At 44.0% G+C, this 19,551-nt stretch overlaps 1 protein-coding gene across 2 annotated transcripts in view; it reads left to right on the top strand.

Annotated features, from left to right (window-relative positions):
• The first annotated feature begins 305 nt into the window (after positions 1 to 305).
• Positions 306 to 19,551, top strand: part of KIF5C (kinesin family member 5C) — a 159,461-nt gene continuing 140,215 nt past the window's right edge. For both annotated transcript variants that reach the window (XM_006054098.4, XM_025276628.2), the window contains exon 1: positions 306 to 848. In XM_006054098.4, coding sequence (XP_006054160.1) covers positions 723 to 848 — 126 coding nt within the window. In that variant the 5' untranslated portion in view covers positions 306 to 722. The remainder of the gene's footprint in view (positions 849 to 19,551) is intronic.

Below are 19,551 nucleotides of genomic sequence, written 5' to 3'. Positions count from 1 at the left end.
GGGGACTTTCCTGTGGGATCATGAAAAGATGTAAGGAGATAATATAGACCTTGTTATAGAGATTTTGACCGGGACTATTGCATGTGACATCCATCGTTTTATCGACTTGGGCAGCCACCCAAGATCTGCAGGTTCTCGGAAGCGTCACCCTAGGCACCGCCGCTATCCCCTAAAGCCAACTCCAAACATCCAAGTCTTCTCACCCGCAGGTGAAGCGACTACAAGTCCCAGGATGCTTCGCTCTCGGAGCCTGAGCGAGGGCGGGGCGGATCCCCGCAGTGACGTAACCGACCAGGGCTGTGCCCAGGCAGGGCGGGGCGAAGGGGCGGGTCGGGGAGGCGACCGAGCGCGCTGGTGCTGATGCAGGATGGCTGAGCTCGCAGGAGCCCGGGAGGTCTGAGTAGGGAGAGGCTGGCTCCCTGCGCATCGCCTCGTCCGCCCGCCGCGTGGTCGTGGGCAGGTGGGCCTGGGGCGCAGCGCAGGGCCAGGAAAGGCAGGTCTGCAGCCGGCTGGGCCAAAGGTTAATAGGCTGCCCACTACAAGGTGTCGGAGCGGCCGGAGCTGCCCAGCCAGCCGAGTTCGCGATGACCTGCTGAGAAGCGTCGTCTAGGCTGCGGGAGGCGGCCTTGTTGCGGGCGGTGCGGTTCTCAACCACTTTCCCTCGTTGTGCCAAACCGCGGCCCCCCACCCATCCCTGCGCCCCCTCCCTGCCGCCGGCCGAGATGGCGGATCCAGCCGAATGCAGCATCAAAGTGATGTGCCGGTTCCGGCCACTAAACGAAGCAGAGATCCTCCGCGGGGACAAATTCATCCCCAAATTTAAAGGCGAGGAGACCGTGGTGATCGGGGTAAGTGGCTGTGAAGTCTGGCCTCCCTGATGCTTCGCGCCCCAGCCTGGTGCCCCGATGCCCCAGGCCGGGCAGAGATGCTCGGGCAGCCCCTTTGGACATCCCTTGGGAGCTGCCCTCTAGGGTGGACTTGAAGAGAATCCCCCACCCTGTAGTTCCCTCCTGGGCGAGTTGAGGGTCGACTGGAGGCCCCGGGGCGGCCCCAGGTGGCGGCGGTGGGGGTAGGGGGCGAGCAAGGGTTCGGCGCCGCCATTGTTATTGGGGTGGGGGCCCGAGTGGGTCTATTGTTCCCCGCCCTGGCCAAGTCGCGTAGGTAGTGTGTTCGCGTTACCTTCAAGCTCAGACTCCCCTTAAAGTATGAGCTCTGTAACCCACAAATGATTCCAGGTATCGTTTTGATTTATCGAGCACTTTGCCTCTTCTCACAGTTTTGGTAAAAGAAGGAAAAAAGCTACTGGAAAAATCCTAGCCTCTGCACCGAGCTCCCACAGCCCTGTCGAATTGGCTCCCCGCGGCGTTTCACCTTGCTCTGCACGCGGAAGGCGGGGGCTGGGGGAACACTGGTGGCCTCTCCCGGAGGCTTCGTATGTCTCCTCTTGCTTCCTCTCAACCCGGGCTGTCCTGACTTGGACCTCGAGTCTCACTCTTCCCCGGTGGGGCGACCCCCACCTGGTGTCCGCAGATCCTCGGGTGTGTTTCATGTTGGGCAGTGAGGAGGCTGTACGCCCGCCCGCATCTGTGGGACCGGGGTTCCAAAGGGAGCCAAATAGCCTCTGTACCCAAAGAACAAGTTACTTTGTGTGGCTGGGGCCCCCTCGCTTTTGATCTCCCTTCCCAAGTTTCCCTTCCCCAGACTTGGCTCCATTTCTGCAGCGCGGCTGCTGGTGCGGGGAGGGAATACCGTTGGGTTTTAGTTCTTAAAGGAATATGTCAAATGAAATAAGCCAGCTTTCCCTGCCCCCACCCCCACCCTTCCCCCTCCTCTGTTCCCAGCGTGTGTAGCTGACGGTACCCTCTTTGTATGCGAGTCCCGTGGGGAGGGACTGAGTTAATGGGAGCCTCCCGATCCCCGCTGACACGTTCCTGGCAGCCTGCTCGAGGCTGCTGATGCAGCCTTCCCGGCCTCAGCATTGATTAAATGATGTCATCCCGATTACTGAGCATGCTCAGACTATCCCCTCCCTCCTATTTTCCCCCAGTGGCTGGGGTATTTAGGTCAAGTGATTGACAGGTGACAATTTACTTAGGGTCTCTGCTGGAGTCAGGTCGACTCTTCTTAAGCACCAGAGGCAGACATTTGCCTGCCCAAACAGTCCCAGCATCTTTGCCAAGGTTGTGCCGCAGTCCTTGTGAAGGGCCCCAGGGACTAGCAGGTGCTGGTCGAAGCGGAAGGCAGGCTTTCTCTGCGGAAGGAGACCAGAGGCAAGGCTCCGGCATTGCCAAAGGGCTTCATCGTGTACCTGCCTTAGAAAGGCATCTCCTCTTGAAGACCTCCTCTCCTTCTCATTTTCACAGTCATCAGAAAACCGTGACCTCCAAATGCTATGGGGGTGGTCGTTCATTCTGAGAGCTGGCCTGAGGGGCCAGGAAGGAGGGGTTTTCTATCTGCTTTGTGTTAAATTGAAGGAAAGATGTATGCTACAATTATTGATGAGGAAGAAAATTCTATACTTGATGGCTGACATTGGATAGTGACATATCTATGGCCAGGACATGGGACGGATAGTAGCTTGTTGGTTACACATCTAAGCTGGGGTCAGCCTACAGGGCGATATGCAGTTTCCTGAGCCAGCTTGTGGTTTGGATAGAGTGGGAGTTACTGGGGACATCTAGCCCTGCCCCTTGTCTGGTAACGGTTTTTTAACCAATAATTGTTCAGTCCTAGAACATGTTCTGGTGACCCTATGTTTTCAGAGGTTTTAAAGAGAGGCTCAAGCTGTTTCTTTTCTTTCTCCTCCTTCTCTCCCTCCTACTCCACCTTCTTCCTTTCCATGCTCTTCTCTTTCTCCGTCTTCTAAGGGTTACATACCAGAACTAGTGAAGTGGAGTAATAAATCATCCCTTTGATCTGTGTGCAAGGCAGAGATCCTTAATTTTATGGTTATCCTTCCTTAATTTTATGACACTACTAAAGTATATTAAACAAATGGTTGTGGATGCGAATACACATGTAGCTCTTCAACTGTAAATCTGGGGTAAATTGAAAATTTTTTATCTTACTATAATCCTTTAGTACAACACTTTTCAGTTTTCTTTAAGATAAATTCTTCTTTGAAATAAAGCATTCATATAGAAAATAAGTGTATATAGCTTTTCTTTTTTTATATAAAGTAAACACTCCCGTAACCACCTCTTAGGCTAGGAACCAGACATTTTCAGGACCCCCGAAGTCCCTCCCAGTCACTAACTCCCTCTGCCTCAGAATAACTGCTATTTTGACTTTTAGTTTTTTTTTTTTTTAAGCTTTAGATCCATAAAACCACACAGTATGTTCACCTCTTTGTGTGAGTTCTTGTGTTCAACATGATGGTTGTCAAATTGGTCCACGTTGTGATGTGTGGCTGCAGTTGGTTCATCCTTATTGATCTGTAGTATCTTATTATATGAATATACCACAATTTATTTATCCAGTAACTGTTGGTAGTAACTGTTTGGGTAGTTTACACTTGGAGGCTAATATAGATGGAGTGGCTATGAACATTCTTTTATGCATCTTTCAGTGAGTTTGGTACAGAACTGAAGACTGCCAGAGGCTGAAGGGTGTTGGGACTTGAGTTGGCATGTGCTAGGACCCTTCCCATTCCTAATTAGAAATGTGTAACTAAAGGGAGTGACAGTTCTCGCAGCCTGTATCACCCTTTGTCGACTGAGTAGAAGGCTCCCAGGTCAATTCAGTTGGAACCCGCCCACCTGGCTCGGGTGCCGGTGGAGGCTCTCTTAGGTGGGCTCTCCACTCCTTCTTGCAGGGGCATAGATTGTGGGGATGACCAAAGAAGCCCAGAACCCAACAGAGATGAATGAAGAATGAATTTCTGTGCAGTTAACTGTGAGTCCAAATTCAGAATCTCAGAAGTTCTTTTTTTGTTTTTGAAACTGGGGTGATTGTTTTTCCTTTAAAGTCTTGTTCATTTCCTGTGGAGATGTATGCTGAGAGGAAGATTTTGCAGATGGGGTTCCTAGATTTCTCTTTTTTTAAGAAATGTCATCTTGAAGTACGTGCTTAGTCACTCAGTCGTGTCTGACTCTCTGTGACGCCATGGGTTGTAGCCCGCCAGGCTCCTCTGTCCATGGGATTCTCCAGGCAAGAGAACTGGAATGGGTTGCCATACCCTTCTCCAGGGGATCTTCCTGACTCAGAGCTCGAACCCAGGTCTCCTGCATTGCAGGCTGATGTTTTACCGCCTGAGCCACCAGGAGTAAAGCTTGAAGAGATTCTCTCATTCTTGCTTTTCTCCCCCAGCTCCTGTGCAGAACTTTCTTTCCCTCACTGCCCCAGCCACAGTTTCTTCCACTGCGAACTCTTGTAGCATTCATTTTGTATGTGATCTCATAATTTTTTGCCTTAGATTATCATTTTTTAATTTTTAAGAGATTCTTATTTATTTTACAAATTTTTGTTTATTTTTGGCTGTGCAGGGTCTTTGTAGCTGTGTGTGGGTTTTCTCTGGTTGCAGAGAGTGGTAGCTTCTCTTGTTGAGTACAAGCTCTAGCGCAGGTGCTCAGTAGTTGTGGTGCATGGGCTTAGTTGCTCTGAGGCATGTGGAGCCTTCCCTGACCAGGGATTGAACACTTGTCCCCTGCATTCGCAGGCAGATCCTTATCCACTACGCCACCAGAAGTCCCTTAGATTATTATTAATTTTGATCCTGTGTCTAATGACATTGTAAAGCAGGTGTAGAGCCAAGACCCATTCATGTTTTGCTTCTTGTACTTCTCAGGGTGTTACCCACAGAAGGCACTTAATAAATATTTATTGATCTCTTTGTTGAATCTAGAAATCTTTACCTTGGTGTATTTTAATGACTTTATGGACTTTTCATTGACTGTAGGCTATGGGGAGTAGTTAAAAATAATTTTAAAGAGATGTGCTATGTGCTATCTCTTAAATGTCTTGGTAAAGAACTGTATTCAACCTTGTTAAAAATTAGGTCTGCTAATGACACTTGTGATGAGCTAGAAGTGGAGGGTGGGGTGAGGGGCACCGCATTAATTCTTTCAGGGAAAAATATTGGATTTAGAGCATTTCTCAGAACACTTCTTCATTAACTGCTAAAAATCCTAGTGAGTCATCCATTACTTTGAGTTCTGCCTGTTGGTTTTGATGTATCTGCATTGATGGAACTCTGTCTTGAGAGAGTTCTCAGTAGGTTTCTTTGAAATGGACCTTCACATGTCAGTTTTGGGCTTTCCTCTTGTTTGCACTCCTGGGAAAGCAGGTCTTGTTAACCAAGGGTGCCTCCCCTGAGGCGGTGTAAGTTTTGACTTGTTTGAAAGCCAAAGCAAAATATTAGCCACAAACCCTGAGCTGGCCTTTGGCGTGGAAAGTGGCCTTAGGCTCCAGGAGATTCGATTAGTTCTGGTCAGTGGATGGGTAGGGAAGTCAGGGGTGGGGACAGAAACCAAATCCCAAGGCTGAGTTACTGTTGTGGAGATTATGGGCTGAAGATGTCAAGAAATATGGCCCGAACTTTTCTTTTTGTCTGTAGTCATGATTTTTAAAGGCAAGAATATTTTAAAATTTATACAGAGTAAAATGACTCTTTTGGGTTTATAGTTCTATTGTAGGGGATGTGAAAAATACATAGAATTGTGTAGCAATGCTGTATTAGTTTTCTGTTGCTGCTATAACAAATTATCACAAATTTGAAGGCTTAAAATGATACAAATGTATTATCACACAGTTTCCATACGTCATGTGGACAAAGAATGTCGCCTGCAGTTGGTGGTGCACCCTGAGGGAAATTCAGGACAGAGAAAAAAGGATACTGGTTCTGGATAGTTAAGATTCATATCAAAGGAATGTTTTCAATTAGTCCAGACTCTTTCATCTTCCCATACACAGAAAAGCACTAAAATCATTAACTTGAGATGTCTGTTTTTTGTGATTAGCAGTAATCTTTTGAAGTTCCACTACTTATTTTCTTTTTTCCTTTAAACCCCTTCAAAACCTCCTGTATATCCTGGCTCCTTTCTTACTCTTTAGAACAGTCCCTCAGAGCTATCTGACAGGCTGCCATCTCCTGCTCTAATCCTCAGTAAATGCCTTAAATAAAACATAATTCTCAACTTTTAGGTTGTGCTTTTTTTTTTTTTTTTTTTCAGTCGACCGAAGTCCATCGAGTCAGCTGGTTTCTCTGCTTAGAGTCTTACAAGGTCAAGACCAAGGTGTTGACAGGACCATGTTCTTTTCTGGAGGATCTGGAAGAAAATCCATTTCTTTGCTCATTCAGGTTTTGGCAGAATTTGGTCCTTGTGGTTGTAGGATTGAGGTCCCATCCCCTTGCTGGCTGTCAGCCTAGGGCTGTTCCTAGCTGCTAGAGGCCACTCTCAGGTCCTGGCCGTATGGCCCCCTTCCTGTACCTTAAGAGCCAAGGGTGGGTTGATCCCCTCTCATGCTTCAAATCTCTTCTGTCTCTTCTTCCATGGCATATCTTTCTCACTGACTCCTCTGCCTCCCTATTCCACTTTTCAGGGCCCATCTGGTTACAATGAGCCCAGCCAGATAATATGGGATGATGTCCCTATTATAAGGTCATCTGATTAGCGATCAGTTCAATTTGCAAATTTCCTTTCATCCTGTAACTTTCGTATATTCACAAGTTTAGTGTAGACATCTTTTGAACCATTATTCTACCTACCATATACCACCATACTCAAGATACACAACAGTTTCATCACTCAAAAAAACAAAACCAAACCCCAAAAATCTCTCATGTCATCCCTCTGTAATCAAACCTTCTCCCCTCTCTTAACCTCTGGCAACCACTTATCTCTTCTTCTTCTACATAATTTTGCCTTTTCCAGATTGTCATAAAAATGGAATCATAAATTTAAGTATCTTTCTGAGATGGAGTCCATTGAGGTTTAGGTTGTTGTTCTATGTATCAATAGTTTATTCCTTAAAAAAAAAAAGTTCATTACTTTTTATTGCTTAGTGGTATTCCTTTATACAAGTATATCACAATTTGTTTATCCATTCACCTGTTGAAGGACATTTGGGTTGTTTCCAGTCTGAGATAATTATGAATAAAGCTGCTATAAACCTTTACGTATGGGTTCTTATGTGAGTATACATTTTTATTTCTCTTGGGTAATCAGCCGGGAGTGGGATTACTAGATCATACCATAACTGTATGTTTAACTCTAAGAAATGGCCAGTTTTCCAATGTGGCTTAAACTAAAAAGTGGTAATATTTTATGCCAGACTTTTTAAAGAGGATATTCATCACTGTGTCTAAGTGAATATTAACAGTTGTGTTTAATAGTGTGGAGATATGTTCTTCCTAAATTCGGAAGTGTTTACATCACCTGAAAATGAATTCGTGGTTTCCTGTAAACCTGCCCTCTGAAATTCTGGAATGAGTGAACACAAGAGAGTAATTATAATCTGGCTTGTGTCACTGGAGGCTCCTCCTGTTTATGGTGAGCACGCAGTTGGTGCTACAATAAAGGATTGGGGTTGGTAGAGGCATTGGGGAGAGTCAGATGGAATTGCCTGTGAATTTACTAGCTCACTGTGGGGCTTTTTTCAGGTTGCTTAACTTTCCTGGGGCTCAGTTTGGTCATATTTCAAGTGGAGATAATTACTTAACTCACAGGATTGTTGGAATGAAATGAAATGAGGTGGTCAAAACAGGGTCTGGCACAGAGAAAATGCTCAGCATATGCTAATTATCTCTCACGTTCCTCTTCCTCTTGTAGGTCTCCTCATTTTCAGAATTAGCCTTGCCCCCCCCAAATTACCACCCTTAATTCTGGCTAGCCCCTGAAAACGCTTCTTGCATCCTTGTTCCCTAGTCACTAGTTCGCACCATTCTTATCTGTGGAATTCCTAACCTTCAGAAGGCAGAGCTCAGGTTCCATTACTTACTGTATCAGCTGTTCCTGTTGTCTGCAGTGATCACATATTGGTGTGTGCACTTGCATGTGCACTTGTGTGAATATCCTCCTCGTGTAAATTACAAGCTTCTTAGAAGCAGAAGCTGTTTTTTTTTTTTTTTTTTTAACATCTCTGTGCTTTTTACTGTCGTTGTCAAGTTGCTTAGTAAGTGTATCTTGATTGACAGTTCTGTCTTCCCCTGTTTCCTTGCCTAGAATCAAGTCTCGCTAAATGCCAATTTCCGCATTTCCTTAAATAACTTGGGCATCACTGGGGATTTCCCTCTGCCTCCACCTGTGCTTCCCTGGCCCGACTCCCTGGTTTAATGACAGGGTTTTGCCTCCATGACTTTTCTCCTCCCTTTAGAATAGGAAACTTCCCCCACCTTTGGGCTCCCTTTAGTGCCTGTCTCAGATTTCTCACCTGTGTCTCCTTATTAAACAAGCGAAAACAAAACTACCTACTCCCTAATGATTTCTCTTGAGTTAAAAAAGAATAGCTCCTTGACAGATCCAATTTCACCTGATTTCTCTCAGGTTTTCCATAAAGTCCTATCTTGGTGGCCGAGAAAGCTCCTCCCTTAACCTATTTACTGCATATCCACCAAGGTCCTTTTACAAGGAAGAAAGCTCTTGAGTGTGTGGTTATTTGAAAATACTGCAGAACTTGAGAGAAAATAGAGTTGTAAATTCATTCTACCATCCCCAACACCAAACTTGGACGCAAGGCAGACAGCTCAGGACCAACTCCCAGCTCTGTGACTTCTTCACTTTCTGTACTTAGACACATGGCCACACCACACTAAGTTCCAGTTTCCTGGCCTGTGAAGTATGGATGATAACACTCTCCACCTTGTAGGATCCTTGTGATGGTTACATGAGCTGATGCGTATAAATTGCTGAGGATGGTGCCAGGTTCAGAAAATGTATGCTGTGAGAAGACCCACAGTGGTTATTTCTCTGCACGTTTGTCAGATTAACTAGGCTTTAGAAAGCTTAAGACCCTTCATAGGTTCCCTGGTATCTTCAGGTTGTGTTAAAGAAAAAATTATTCTCACATTTGTAAATACAGTAAGGAAGACTATTATAGTACGGGTTGATACTGTTCCAATAGGGGAGAGAAATCAGGGTCAATTTCAAGTACAAGGGGAGCAGGTTGGTGGGCTGCATAGGTGGAAGGACAGTCACTAAGAGAGATATGAAAAGTATGGGGGATTCTTGGTACAGGCAGGCCAGATATAAAGCTTTTAAGGTACAAGCATTGAAGTATCTAGGGTGATGAGGTATTGATAGTGAATGGGGCGGATTCTCTCTAAACTGCTTTAGGAGGAGTCTTGCTCAAACTGGACTCTGCAAGGACAGACATGGAAGTCCAAGTTCAAGGCCCAGTTGAGAAGAAGGCTCAGAGGAGCCTGATTAATATATGGTCAAGGAGAGAGTCTTGGTTATTTGGAACCCAGATGAAGAATCTGGGCACATCCGTAGACCTTCCATACTTTGGGCCCAAGTACATTCCTAGCCTCACCCTTTATCTTGTGTTCATCTGTGCTTCTATTCCCCTAGGTTTCTCAATGCCCTTCTCTACCACAGCTGACCACACCCCACACACCTAGGATAACCATCCCTAAATTGTACCTGCACGGCATTAGACTAAACCCCTTGCAGGGCAGGAAGACTTACTGCCATTTCAGTTCCTGGACTAGCACTTGGCACAGAGTAGTTGCTCAGTATAAGATGTCTTTTGAACAAAGTGAAAGAATGCTGACCTTCCTAGACTGTCTGATGTCCAAGCCTAGGGTATTTTTCTTGGATTTTTATCTTTGACCTCTGTCCAGCTCTGGTGACTTTTTCCCTACTTTGACCATCTTCATCATTTTGTTGTTATTGTCTTGAAAGAATAGTTTTCTCTGGGGTCCTGATATATGCTCATTGAAAAAAGACTCAGACCATACAGAAAAATATGAAGGAGAAGGTAAAAAGCACTTTTAATTTTATGAACTAGAAAACATCATTGTTAACATCTTATTGTTTATTCCAGCTCTTTTCTACTTTATAGAAAACACACTTTGTTTTAAAATGAAGATACAGTTTTATAAAGTCTGCTTTAAAAGCCACCATTTTACACAATGGTATACCTCAGACATCACCATTTATAAAAGATTATATATAATTTCATTATGTGTCTAAAGTGAAAGTGAAAGTCTCTCAGTCGTGTCCGACTCTTTGCAATCCCATGGACTATAGCCTGCCAGGCTCTTCTGTCCATAAAATTCTCCAGGTAAGAATACTGGAGTGGGTTGCCATGCCTTCCTCCAGGAAATATTCCCAACCCAGAAATTGAACCCAGGTCTCCTAAGTAATACTTTATTTTCCACTGATAGTCATTTGATTTTATGTTTTCTTTTTCTATTATAAACAAAGGTGTGATAAACATCAGTTTATCAGTACATATCTCTTTGTATCCTTGCCCAGTTTTTTGTTAGAATACATTCCTAGGTTTGAGATTTCTGGCTAAAAGGATATAGCTGATTTTAAGGTATCCACAGGTTTTCAGAGGGAGCAACTTAGAGATGGTGAATTGTCTTCTATTTTATATCCTCACTTCTTTGCCCACCCCATGGAGTTGGTGCCAGTTTGTTTCATAAGGCATCCCTTCATACCGGAGCTAAATTAAATTCTCACCAAGAGCGTGTACTTTGTCATGCACTGTTAACCCACAAATCCAGGACATGACAATGCCTTCAGACTTCTAATGTAAACCATAGGTTTTTGTAGGCTGTCTCTTGTCAGGTTCAGTATCCTAAAGGATGTTGTTTCTTGGAGGTGATCAAAAGCTAACTCTTGAGACAGAGAGAGATAGAGGTCAAGATTGTAGTCTTAAAACTAGGATGGATGTGTGCTTTCTTCTTGGAGCTAACAGTGAATGGCCTGTCATACCTTCGGGCAACAGTAAGTTGAGAAGGGATATAATAGCCCTCCCAAAAAAGCCCCGGAAAGAGCTTTTTACCCCCTTCTCCTTTGATTACTAGGTACTCAGAAAAAATATAAAATTTCAAGCACACACCAAAGTGGAAAGAATATCAAAATGTACCCCCATGAGTCTATCAACCAGTTTCAGCTATCATCAACAAATGAGCTCATCTTATTTTGCTATACACCTCTAACCTTTTCTCCCCAAATCACTCAATTATTTTAAAGTGAAATCTCACATCACATTATTTTATCCCTGAACTTTAGTATTTGTGCTGCCTAAGCGAGTACTATTTTATCCCTAAACTTTTGATATCTCTAGAAGATCAGGACTCTTAAAACCACAATAACATTATCTCAACTAAAATGTGCACAATTCCGTAATGTCTGATACCCAGACAGATTCTCCCCATTGCCTCTTAAGTTTCTTCTACAGTTGTGTTTGCTCAAATCAGAGTACTAGGTACCATTGACTACAAGTGTGGAGAAAAAGAAAAGCTTGTCCATACCGACCCTGAAAGAAGAGGGAGGGAGGCTTCTGCTCTAGAATCACGTGTGGCCGTGGAGACACACACTGAGCAGTCAGGGCTAATCAAGATTTCCAGCCTGTCTTCCTTAACAGTGGTCACGCCCACTTATGCTTTTTAATAAAGCAACTCCAGCATTGTAGTGTCACCCAGAAAAGCTGTTTAAAGGGCTGCGTGCCTTATAGCTCTCCCTCACCCCGAGTCTCCCATTGCTTTAATTGACTTGTATAAATGTCAAGAAAGCAGGCAGATGTGTTACTCATTTGTCTTCCAAGCTCAGTACTCACCCTTATAAAATTGGTGTGTGTGTGTGTGTTCAGTCTCGACTGACTCTTTGCGACCCCGTGGACTGTAGCCTGCCAGGCTTCTCTGTCCATGGGATTTTCCAGGCAAGAATACTGGAGTGAGTTGCCATTTCCTCCTCCAGGGGATCTTCCTGACCCAGGCATCACACCTGAGTCTCTTCTATCTCTTGCACTGGCAGGCGGATTCCTTACCAGTTGGCCACCTGGGAAGCTCCATAGAATTGCTGCCAAGTACATTTAGAGCAGTTCTTTTAGGTGTGTCTTGGTATGTTACTATTTACTATCTTGTCAGTCAATGGACACTCATCCTTTATGTGAATTGGATACAGGAACATAAGTCGAGAGAGGTGAAGGGAACATGTGTAAGTGAGAAGAGAATTCAGCGCAACACAGTACTTTAAGGAAAAAGGTTTGAAGTTCTCTTTTTATATTTTTTTAAAAATTCCTTTTATTCCTATATCCCCCTTTTCTTATAAAAAAAGGGAGTTGGGTTGGAGAAAAAGTGCAAATAAAAACCAAATCCAATGATTGAGACTTTAACTTCTCTGACTGCAGAGTATGGTCTTGAGAGCTGCTGATCAATAATGTTATTTTAGAAGCATGTTGTTTAAACAGCTTGGTTACGCAATTCTCGGTTGGCAAATCTCAGGGACTCTCCCCAGGCTCTCTGACAAGAGCCGTCCCTCCCACTTCTAGGTCTCATTTTGCCTCAAGGGGAAATGAAGAACAGCCCACTTCAGTCCTCTGAGGAGGTTACATCATAGTTTTTTTACTGACGACCTGTCTGGTACCTCACTCCACTGAGATTATTGACTTTCATCTAGGAACCTGGGTAAATAACAACTCCATCTGACGTCAGAAACTTGGGGGAGTCTTGGGGAAAGGGACTTCTGTTCTTCTTTCATAGCACCCCCAGCTCCATAGAGAGGAACAAGTGCCCATTTGATTGGTCAGTGTCCAAAGCTCTGTTGGTCCTGGTTACTGGTGGCAAGATCTCGTGGGTAGCATTCAGCTCCTTCCTGTGTCTGCCTCTGGTAAGCTGACCCCTGCAGGGTCTGGCTTCCCGGGCTGGCTCCCAGGAACTGGCTGTTTTTCCATCTCAGCATCACCCACTGCTGAATGGATAAGTAGTCTGGACCCACAGATTCAGGCTCATGTGGGCTGGTCTCAAGGTTCAGAACAGGTTGGGCTGTGGGAGGGTTGGGTGGTGGGGTGAGGAAAGTAGGAAGACCACATAGGCCTTCTTGCTGGAGACTGGCCAGGTTTAACATTGGGTTGATGCATCCTACCACCCATCAGGTGGTACTTGGATACCTGCTCTGTTCCTGTCCTGTGTGGAGCAAACTTACCCACCCAGAAGGGGGAAGACTTTTAGGCAGAAGACTCTTAGGTGAGGCTTTTGGCATTCCAGGACCCCTGCTACGAATGTCATCATGATAGCATTGAAACTATCTTCTAACTACTAATGGTTTGTTGATATGATATTTGTGAAAGTAGACTTTAGAAGGGAAGTGCTTAGCTCTTTAGTAATAATTACTAAACAACACAACCTACTAATTATCTGCTCAGACAAGTGGGGAAAAAACACCGAAGTACTATATCCTAGAGTAATGCTTGCTCGTGTGCGTTGTTAAATTTTCCTTAATGAATATGGCTCTTGGAAAAGACTGGCTTGAGGATGTATTTTTTTTTTCCATTGGAGTATAGTTGATTTACAATGTTATGTTAATTTCTACAGTACAGCAAAGTTATGCATATATTCTGTATATGCTCACCCTCTGTGAGGGCCCACACTCTATCTGTGGAGTGTGCTTCTCTTTGAATCTGAATAAATCCACTTCTTACCTATCACTTTGTCTCTCACTGATGTCTTTCTCCGATGAGCATCAAGAACCTGAGCTTCATTAGGTCCTTAAACCAGATACCATGGGTTTTAGCTGGGTTTGAGTCCCACCCACGTGGGTTCAAGTCCCAAGCAGGGTTTTGGCTGGGTTCGAGTCCCAGCACATGGGTTCAAGTCCCAGTCTGAGCTAAATGGTTTCACTTTTAAAATATTCTCTTTGTCTTTGTTTTCTCTAGATTACTGTGATGAATTTAGATTTGGTGGAAGAGGGCTGTTTTATGGATATTCTTCAGTCTGTGGCTTCATTTTGAAATATTCTAAGGTTTAGAATACTTCTATGTGAAGTATTTCTTCAAATACTGAATCTGTCTTATTCTTCTCTCTCTTCTCTGGCACTACAATTACGTGCACGTTGAGATTTTAACTGTGTACTATATGTCTCACACATTTTCTGCCCTTTAGGGGGCATGTGAGGACTTCTCAGGTGGCGCTAGTGGTAAAGAATCTGCCTGTCAATGCAGGAGATGCTGGTTCAGTCCCTGCATTGGGAAGATCCCCTGGAGTAGGAAATGGCAACCTGCTCCAGGATCCTTCCCTGCAAAATTCCATACTCTGCACTGAGTTCACACTCACTGGAGAAGGAAATGGCAACGCTCTCCAATATTCTTGCCTGGAAAATTCCATGGACAGAGGAACCTGGCAGGCTACAGTCCATGGGGTTGCAAAGAGTCAGACATGACTGAGCACACAGGATATATATATATATATATACACACACACACACATTCTTTTTTATATTCTTTTCCATTATGGTTTATCACGGGATATTGAATATAGTTCCCTGTGGAGCATATATTTTAAACTATATTTTCTGATTTACACAATTATCCAAACAAATTTGTAAAGGGGAAAATGTACACCTATCTTGCTTCCTTAGTTCTATTAAAAACAAATATAAAGAGGTAACATACAGGTTAATGTAAAACTTTAAATGAGTTCTTTATTACCATACTTCTCTTTATAAAGAGGCATTTTTCTGTACTGTGGACTTTTTGGAGCTTCACTGCAATACTGTGCTGTCCAAAATGGTAGCCACCAAGCCCCTGAGTGTGGCTTGTCCAAATTAGGAGGTGCAAGAGATGTAAAACATTTGTAAACTGGCTTTCAAAGTCTCTGTACAAAAAATGTAAAATATTAATTTACTCTTTTTTTTTTTGGTATTCATTACATGTTGAAGTAGTAACATTTTGGATGTATTGGGTTAAATAACATTAATGAAATAAATGTCCCCTATTCTTTTTACTTTTTAAAATGTGACTACTAGAAAATTTAAAGGTACATGTGTGGCTTGCATTTTTGGCTGGCGTCATATTTCTATTGGTAATATATTTCTATATCAGAGGGCTGCGCTAACATTTAGATGCCAGCATTTTGATTGTCCGGAGAAGACAGTGGCACCCCACTCCAGTACTCTTGCCTGGAAAATCCCATGGAAGGAGGAGCCTGGTAGGCTGCAGTCCATGGGGTTGCTAAGAGTCGGACACGACTGAACGACTTCACTTTCACCTTTCACTTTCATGCGTTGGAGAAGGCAATGGCAACCCACTCCAGTGTTCTTGCCTGGAGAATCCCAGGGACGGGGGAGCTTCGTGGGCTGCAGTCTATGGGGTCGCATGGAGTCGGACACGACTGAAGTGACTTAGTAGCAGCAGCATCTTGATTGTCTTTTGTGTTTAGTAATTTTGGTTCCAGTCTGGCATATTGAGGGATTATTGTGTGCTAAGATCAGTTGTGCTAAGCATTGTGAACTTGCTGTGATAAGTGAGACGACATCCCTGCCCCCACCCCAGCCCCACCCCCGACCCGCCAAAAAATTAGTGTGCTGAGTGTCCGAAGAGGAAACAGCGTTGTTGGAGTTAGAAAAAGAAAGGACATTCCACCTCAAGCAGGGGGAACCGTTGATCCTTACCTTGACACTCGGTGGGAGTCTGCTCTGCAAATGTAATATTTGCTTCTTTATCTTCAGTTACTTTACAATTATGTGTAGACGCTTTACAGATTTCTGTTTTAAATATTATTGAGAAAAGACCTGAGTAGGGACCTGTGCTATAGCCGGGCCTCTCTCCTCTCTCCCCTCATCAGTACTGTGCCGCCGCTGCTCCCGGGACAACAGCCCACCCTGAATTCTGTAATTAAGTGCCAGCCATTTACAGCCTGTGTGTGATGTGGATTTGTGATGTGTATGCCGTGGGTGACACTGAGAACACCAAACGGTGAGAGGGTGCGGCGTCTTGGGAGAAAAAACGGCACCGTGCCCTCCTGCCGCCTGGCTCCCGCCGCAGGGCAGCCGCCCCGGGCGCGGGGAACCCAGCCTCCGGCCTCGCCCTGCCCCGTGTGTTTTTAATTTCCGGCATGATGAACAATCTGCCGCGTACCCTGTCTCCATTCTGCCGCTAATGCTGGGAATGATGAAACCTCTTGTCCTGGAAGTGCATTCCCCTTCAGCACAGGCACCCTCTGATGCGGTCCCTCCCCGCTGCTAAACAAAAGCGCCCGTGCCCATTAGGATGTCAGGGTGGGCAGCGCTGCGAGGGAAGAAGGCGAGGGAGCGCTGCCTTTGTCGCTCACAGGTGCGCCTCTTCTTTGTCCTGGTATCTGAGGGAGAGGTCGCCTTGCAGGTGAAGGCCACACAGCTCTTTGCAGAAGGAGCTGGAAACTCTTTTACACCCATTTATGTCCCTGTTTGTATGGGTTGGGACAGAATTGATTTTTCCTCCTTTGTCAGTGGCAGAACTGCTTTTTCACATGATGGTAACGTGAAAGCATAGCAACAGCAAAATCAGCCATGGTCTTACCACCCTACATCATCCATGTTAATTTTTAATATCCTTTTCCTGCTCTTGGTTAAACATTTTGGAAAATTAATGTATTTCCAACCATAGATATACAATTCTTCCTTTAAAAAAAAAAAACAAACAAAAAACCAGAGCCTACTCCGTAAGTGGTTTTCCATGTTTCATAGTATCTTTATGGTTATAATGTTCAGTGGTGATGTAAGTGATAGATCACTGCTTGATCATTCAGATCTCCTTTCCCCTTGCTCTGGGTGCTGGTGTAGTGATCGAATGAGTGCACAGAGCTGTTTTCTTTTGCCGAGTTATTTCTAGAGGATACCTTCTCCAGAAGTCAGTTTACTGGACCCGGTGCTGTGAACATGGGAATTGATGCTGTCCAGTATTAACCTGTTGCTTCTATAAAGGTCTACCATCCCTATGGCCTCTGGGGATTTATGAGCTTCCCATTTGGCAGGGAATTAATTTTTAAGGTAAAGGAGATACTCATTTGAGAGGGGGCTTACAACAGTACAGTGGTCTGGGATTCATGTGTCTTGGGTTTTGTTCTGGTGTTAGCTCTGATTTATATGAATTTTAAGCTAAAAGTGTAACTATTCAGTAATCTGTTTTAATTTGGAATATTGCTGTCAGTGGGCACTTCTGGGGTCAGGCTGGCAACTGAGGAGTCTCCTGGTCTTTATAGATGAAGGAAGGACTTGGAAGGGTAGCAATACTCTACCTGCCAACATTCATCAGAAGAATTGTTTGGAGGTGGTGATTTATACTTATGTTTAACTCAGGGTACTTCTCACGTGCTCACAGATATAATTATTCAAATATGCTATAGCAGTGAATGAACCACAGACCTTCTCTAACCTAACAGCAGCACATGTAGGGATACATTTTGCTGGATGACTCAGGACATCTTGTAGACATCCTTCCTTCCAGGAGGTGTGGTGACACCTCACAGAAAGCATGACTTTGTGCTTTGATAGTTCTGTATATCCAGGCACCAGCATGCTCTTCAGTCTGTGGTAGCCCTCTAACCAGGCTCACCATCCTGTGGGCATCATTGACAAACCCAGCACTGGGACGTGAGAACCTAGGTAGGGTAAACGAAAAAGACCTTGATTGCTTCTTATTGTAATACTCTTGGGAAACAATTTTGTTTGTTCTTCACTCTATGTAGTCTTTTTAATTTCCAGAAGTTCCATTCAGAGTATGTCAGTTCTCTGCTCAAAACATTTAAGGACTCTCCTTTGCTAAAATAAATATGAATTCATCAACTTGTTCCTGAAATTCACCAAAACTCTTCACAATACGTTCCCCCAGCCTTTCTCAAACCTAACTACACACTGTATCCTGACCTCAGCCTGGGCTTTCACTCTTTCAGCAGTTGTTGGTGAGGTTCGCATCTCGTGGAGTCCCATTCCGATTTTTTTGTTCTCCTGAACTGCTTTCTCACCCTAGAAATTCACCAGGAGGCATTTCCTCTTGTCTCTAATCTTGGAATTACCACATTTAGATGTGAGCTGCTTTCCAGGTTGAGGTCTATTTGGTTAATTTTCTTTCTTTTTTTTAAAAACAATTTTACTGAGGTATGGTTGCTATATGTTGCTTGATTTATTTTCATACTCGCAGCATGTGATTCATAATGGGTGCATAGTATATGATGGTGTGGATGAATGACACTGAAAGAATATTTCTTGTGGACTTATTGTTCACTTTTATGATTGTTTTTATTTCATTGTGCCCCTCTTCCTTTCTCTGTCAATCCTACCTGAGGACTAAACATGCCCACGTTTCTTTGTGAAATTTACCATAATTGGGCCAAACAGCCAACAGGCATTCCCTAGGGACACAGTCCATTTATCCAACCTCAACCAACTCACTGTCTAGTAAGAGAGATAAACAGAGACACACACATAATGGCGATGTGGCTAATAAGTGATGGAATAGTACTCAAGGTTTATTGAAGATGAAACACCTTTAAGGTTGGGGCAAATTTTGCAAAGTGTTTCCATTTTCCAAAGGAAAAGATTGTTTTGTGTTGAATATCCAAACTATTATGTTCTATTCAGCTATTCAACTGTCAGAAGCAAAAAGGAAAGAAATTAGAGACTCATTAAGTACAGAAAATGATTGCTTTCAAACAATTTTCTCTTCTTCTAAAATGTAGAACCCACATGTAAAACACTCTTCTCTTGATTTGCAACTTACTAGTCTTACAAAGTCATTTTAATATGAACTGAAACCTGGTATCATAAAGAAAGAAGGGTCCAAGAAATTATAAATTGAAGACATTAATATAAATGGGCCATACTAAGAATTCCATTCTGGAAGGAAAGTATCTGTAATTTACCTAAATTGCCTTGAAAGGAAAAGAAATAAGAGACTTCCTTCCTTGGATGCCTGTTTCCTGGTATTTTCCTAGTAACCAGGTTATGGAGTGATTGAATTATTATTATTATCCCATAACTGTTATTTTCATTTCAAAAGAGTAGGGTTAATTCCAGCTGAAGCTTACCTTTCAAGTAAGTTTATCCATAATACATTTAATAAATCAGTACTGAGCCATATGGTCTGGGCCCCCTACATTGGGAGTACAGAGTCTTAGCTACTGTATCACTAGGGAAGTCCCTAAAATTGCAATTTTTAACTTAGGGTAACTCTGTGATGTGAATGTCTGACTTTGGTGTCCCATAAGTCACTCTGGGGCTGCGTGCTTTAGGGAGAGGCGTGACTGGTGGGGAAAGCCTGGGGTTTGGGTCAGTAGAGATGAATTAGGCCTTGACTTTATTGCTCTGAGAGCATCATCTTGGGCGAATTGACCAATTTAACATGTCTGCAGTGAAATGGAGATGCTGAGAACCTGGTGGATGGGAGGGAAGGTGAAATGATACCATATGTGAGAGGATTTTGCACTCTGTACCCGCAGCCCCTACTCCTCACCCCCTCTGCATGTGGTCCATGGTGTGAAGTCCTTTTTCCTAGACCTCTCTTCTGCCAGACATCCTGTCCAGTCCACATAGGAACAGAGACCTTCAGGCATCTCAGCGGTGAAAAGTCCTAGACTGAGCAGCTTTTTCCACTCTGAAAAAGCCAGAGTTTGTTAATTCCCCTGCA

The sequence above is a fragment of the Bubalus bubalis genome, chromosome 2 (assembly GCF_019923935.1).
Source record: "Bubalus bubalis isolate 160015118507 breed Murrah chromosome 2, NDDB_SH_1, whole genome shotgun sequence".
Lineage (NCBI taxonomy): Eukaryota > Metazoa > Chordata > Mammalia > Artiodactyla > Bovidae > Bubalus > Bubalus bubalis.
The sequence above is the reverse complement of the archived record's forward strand: the minus strand, read 5'-3'. Positions and strand labels throughout refer to the sequence as shown.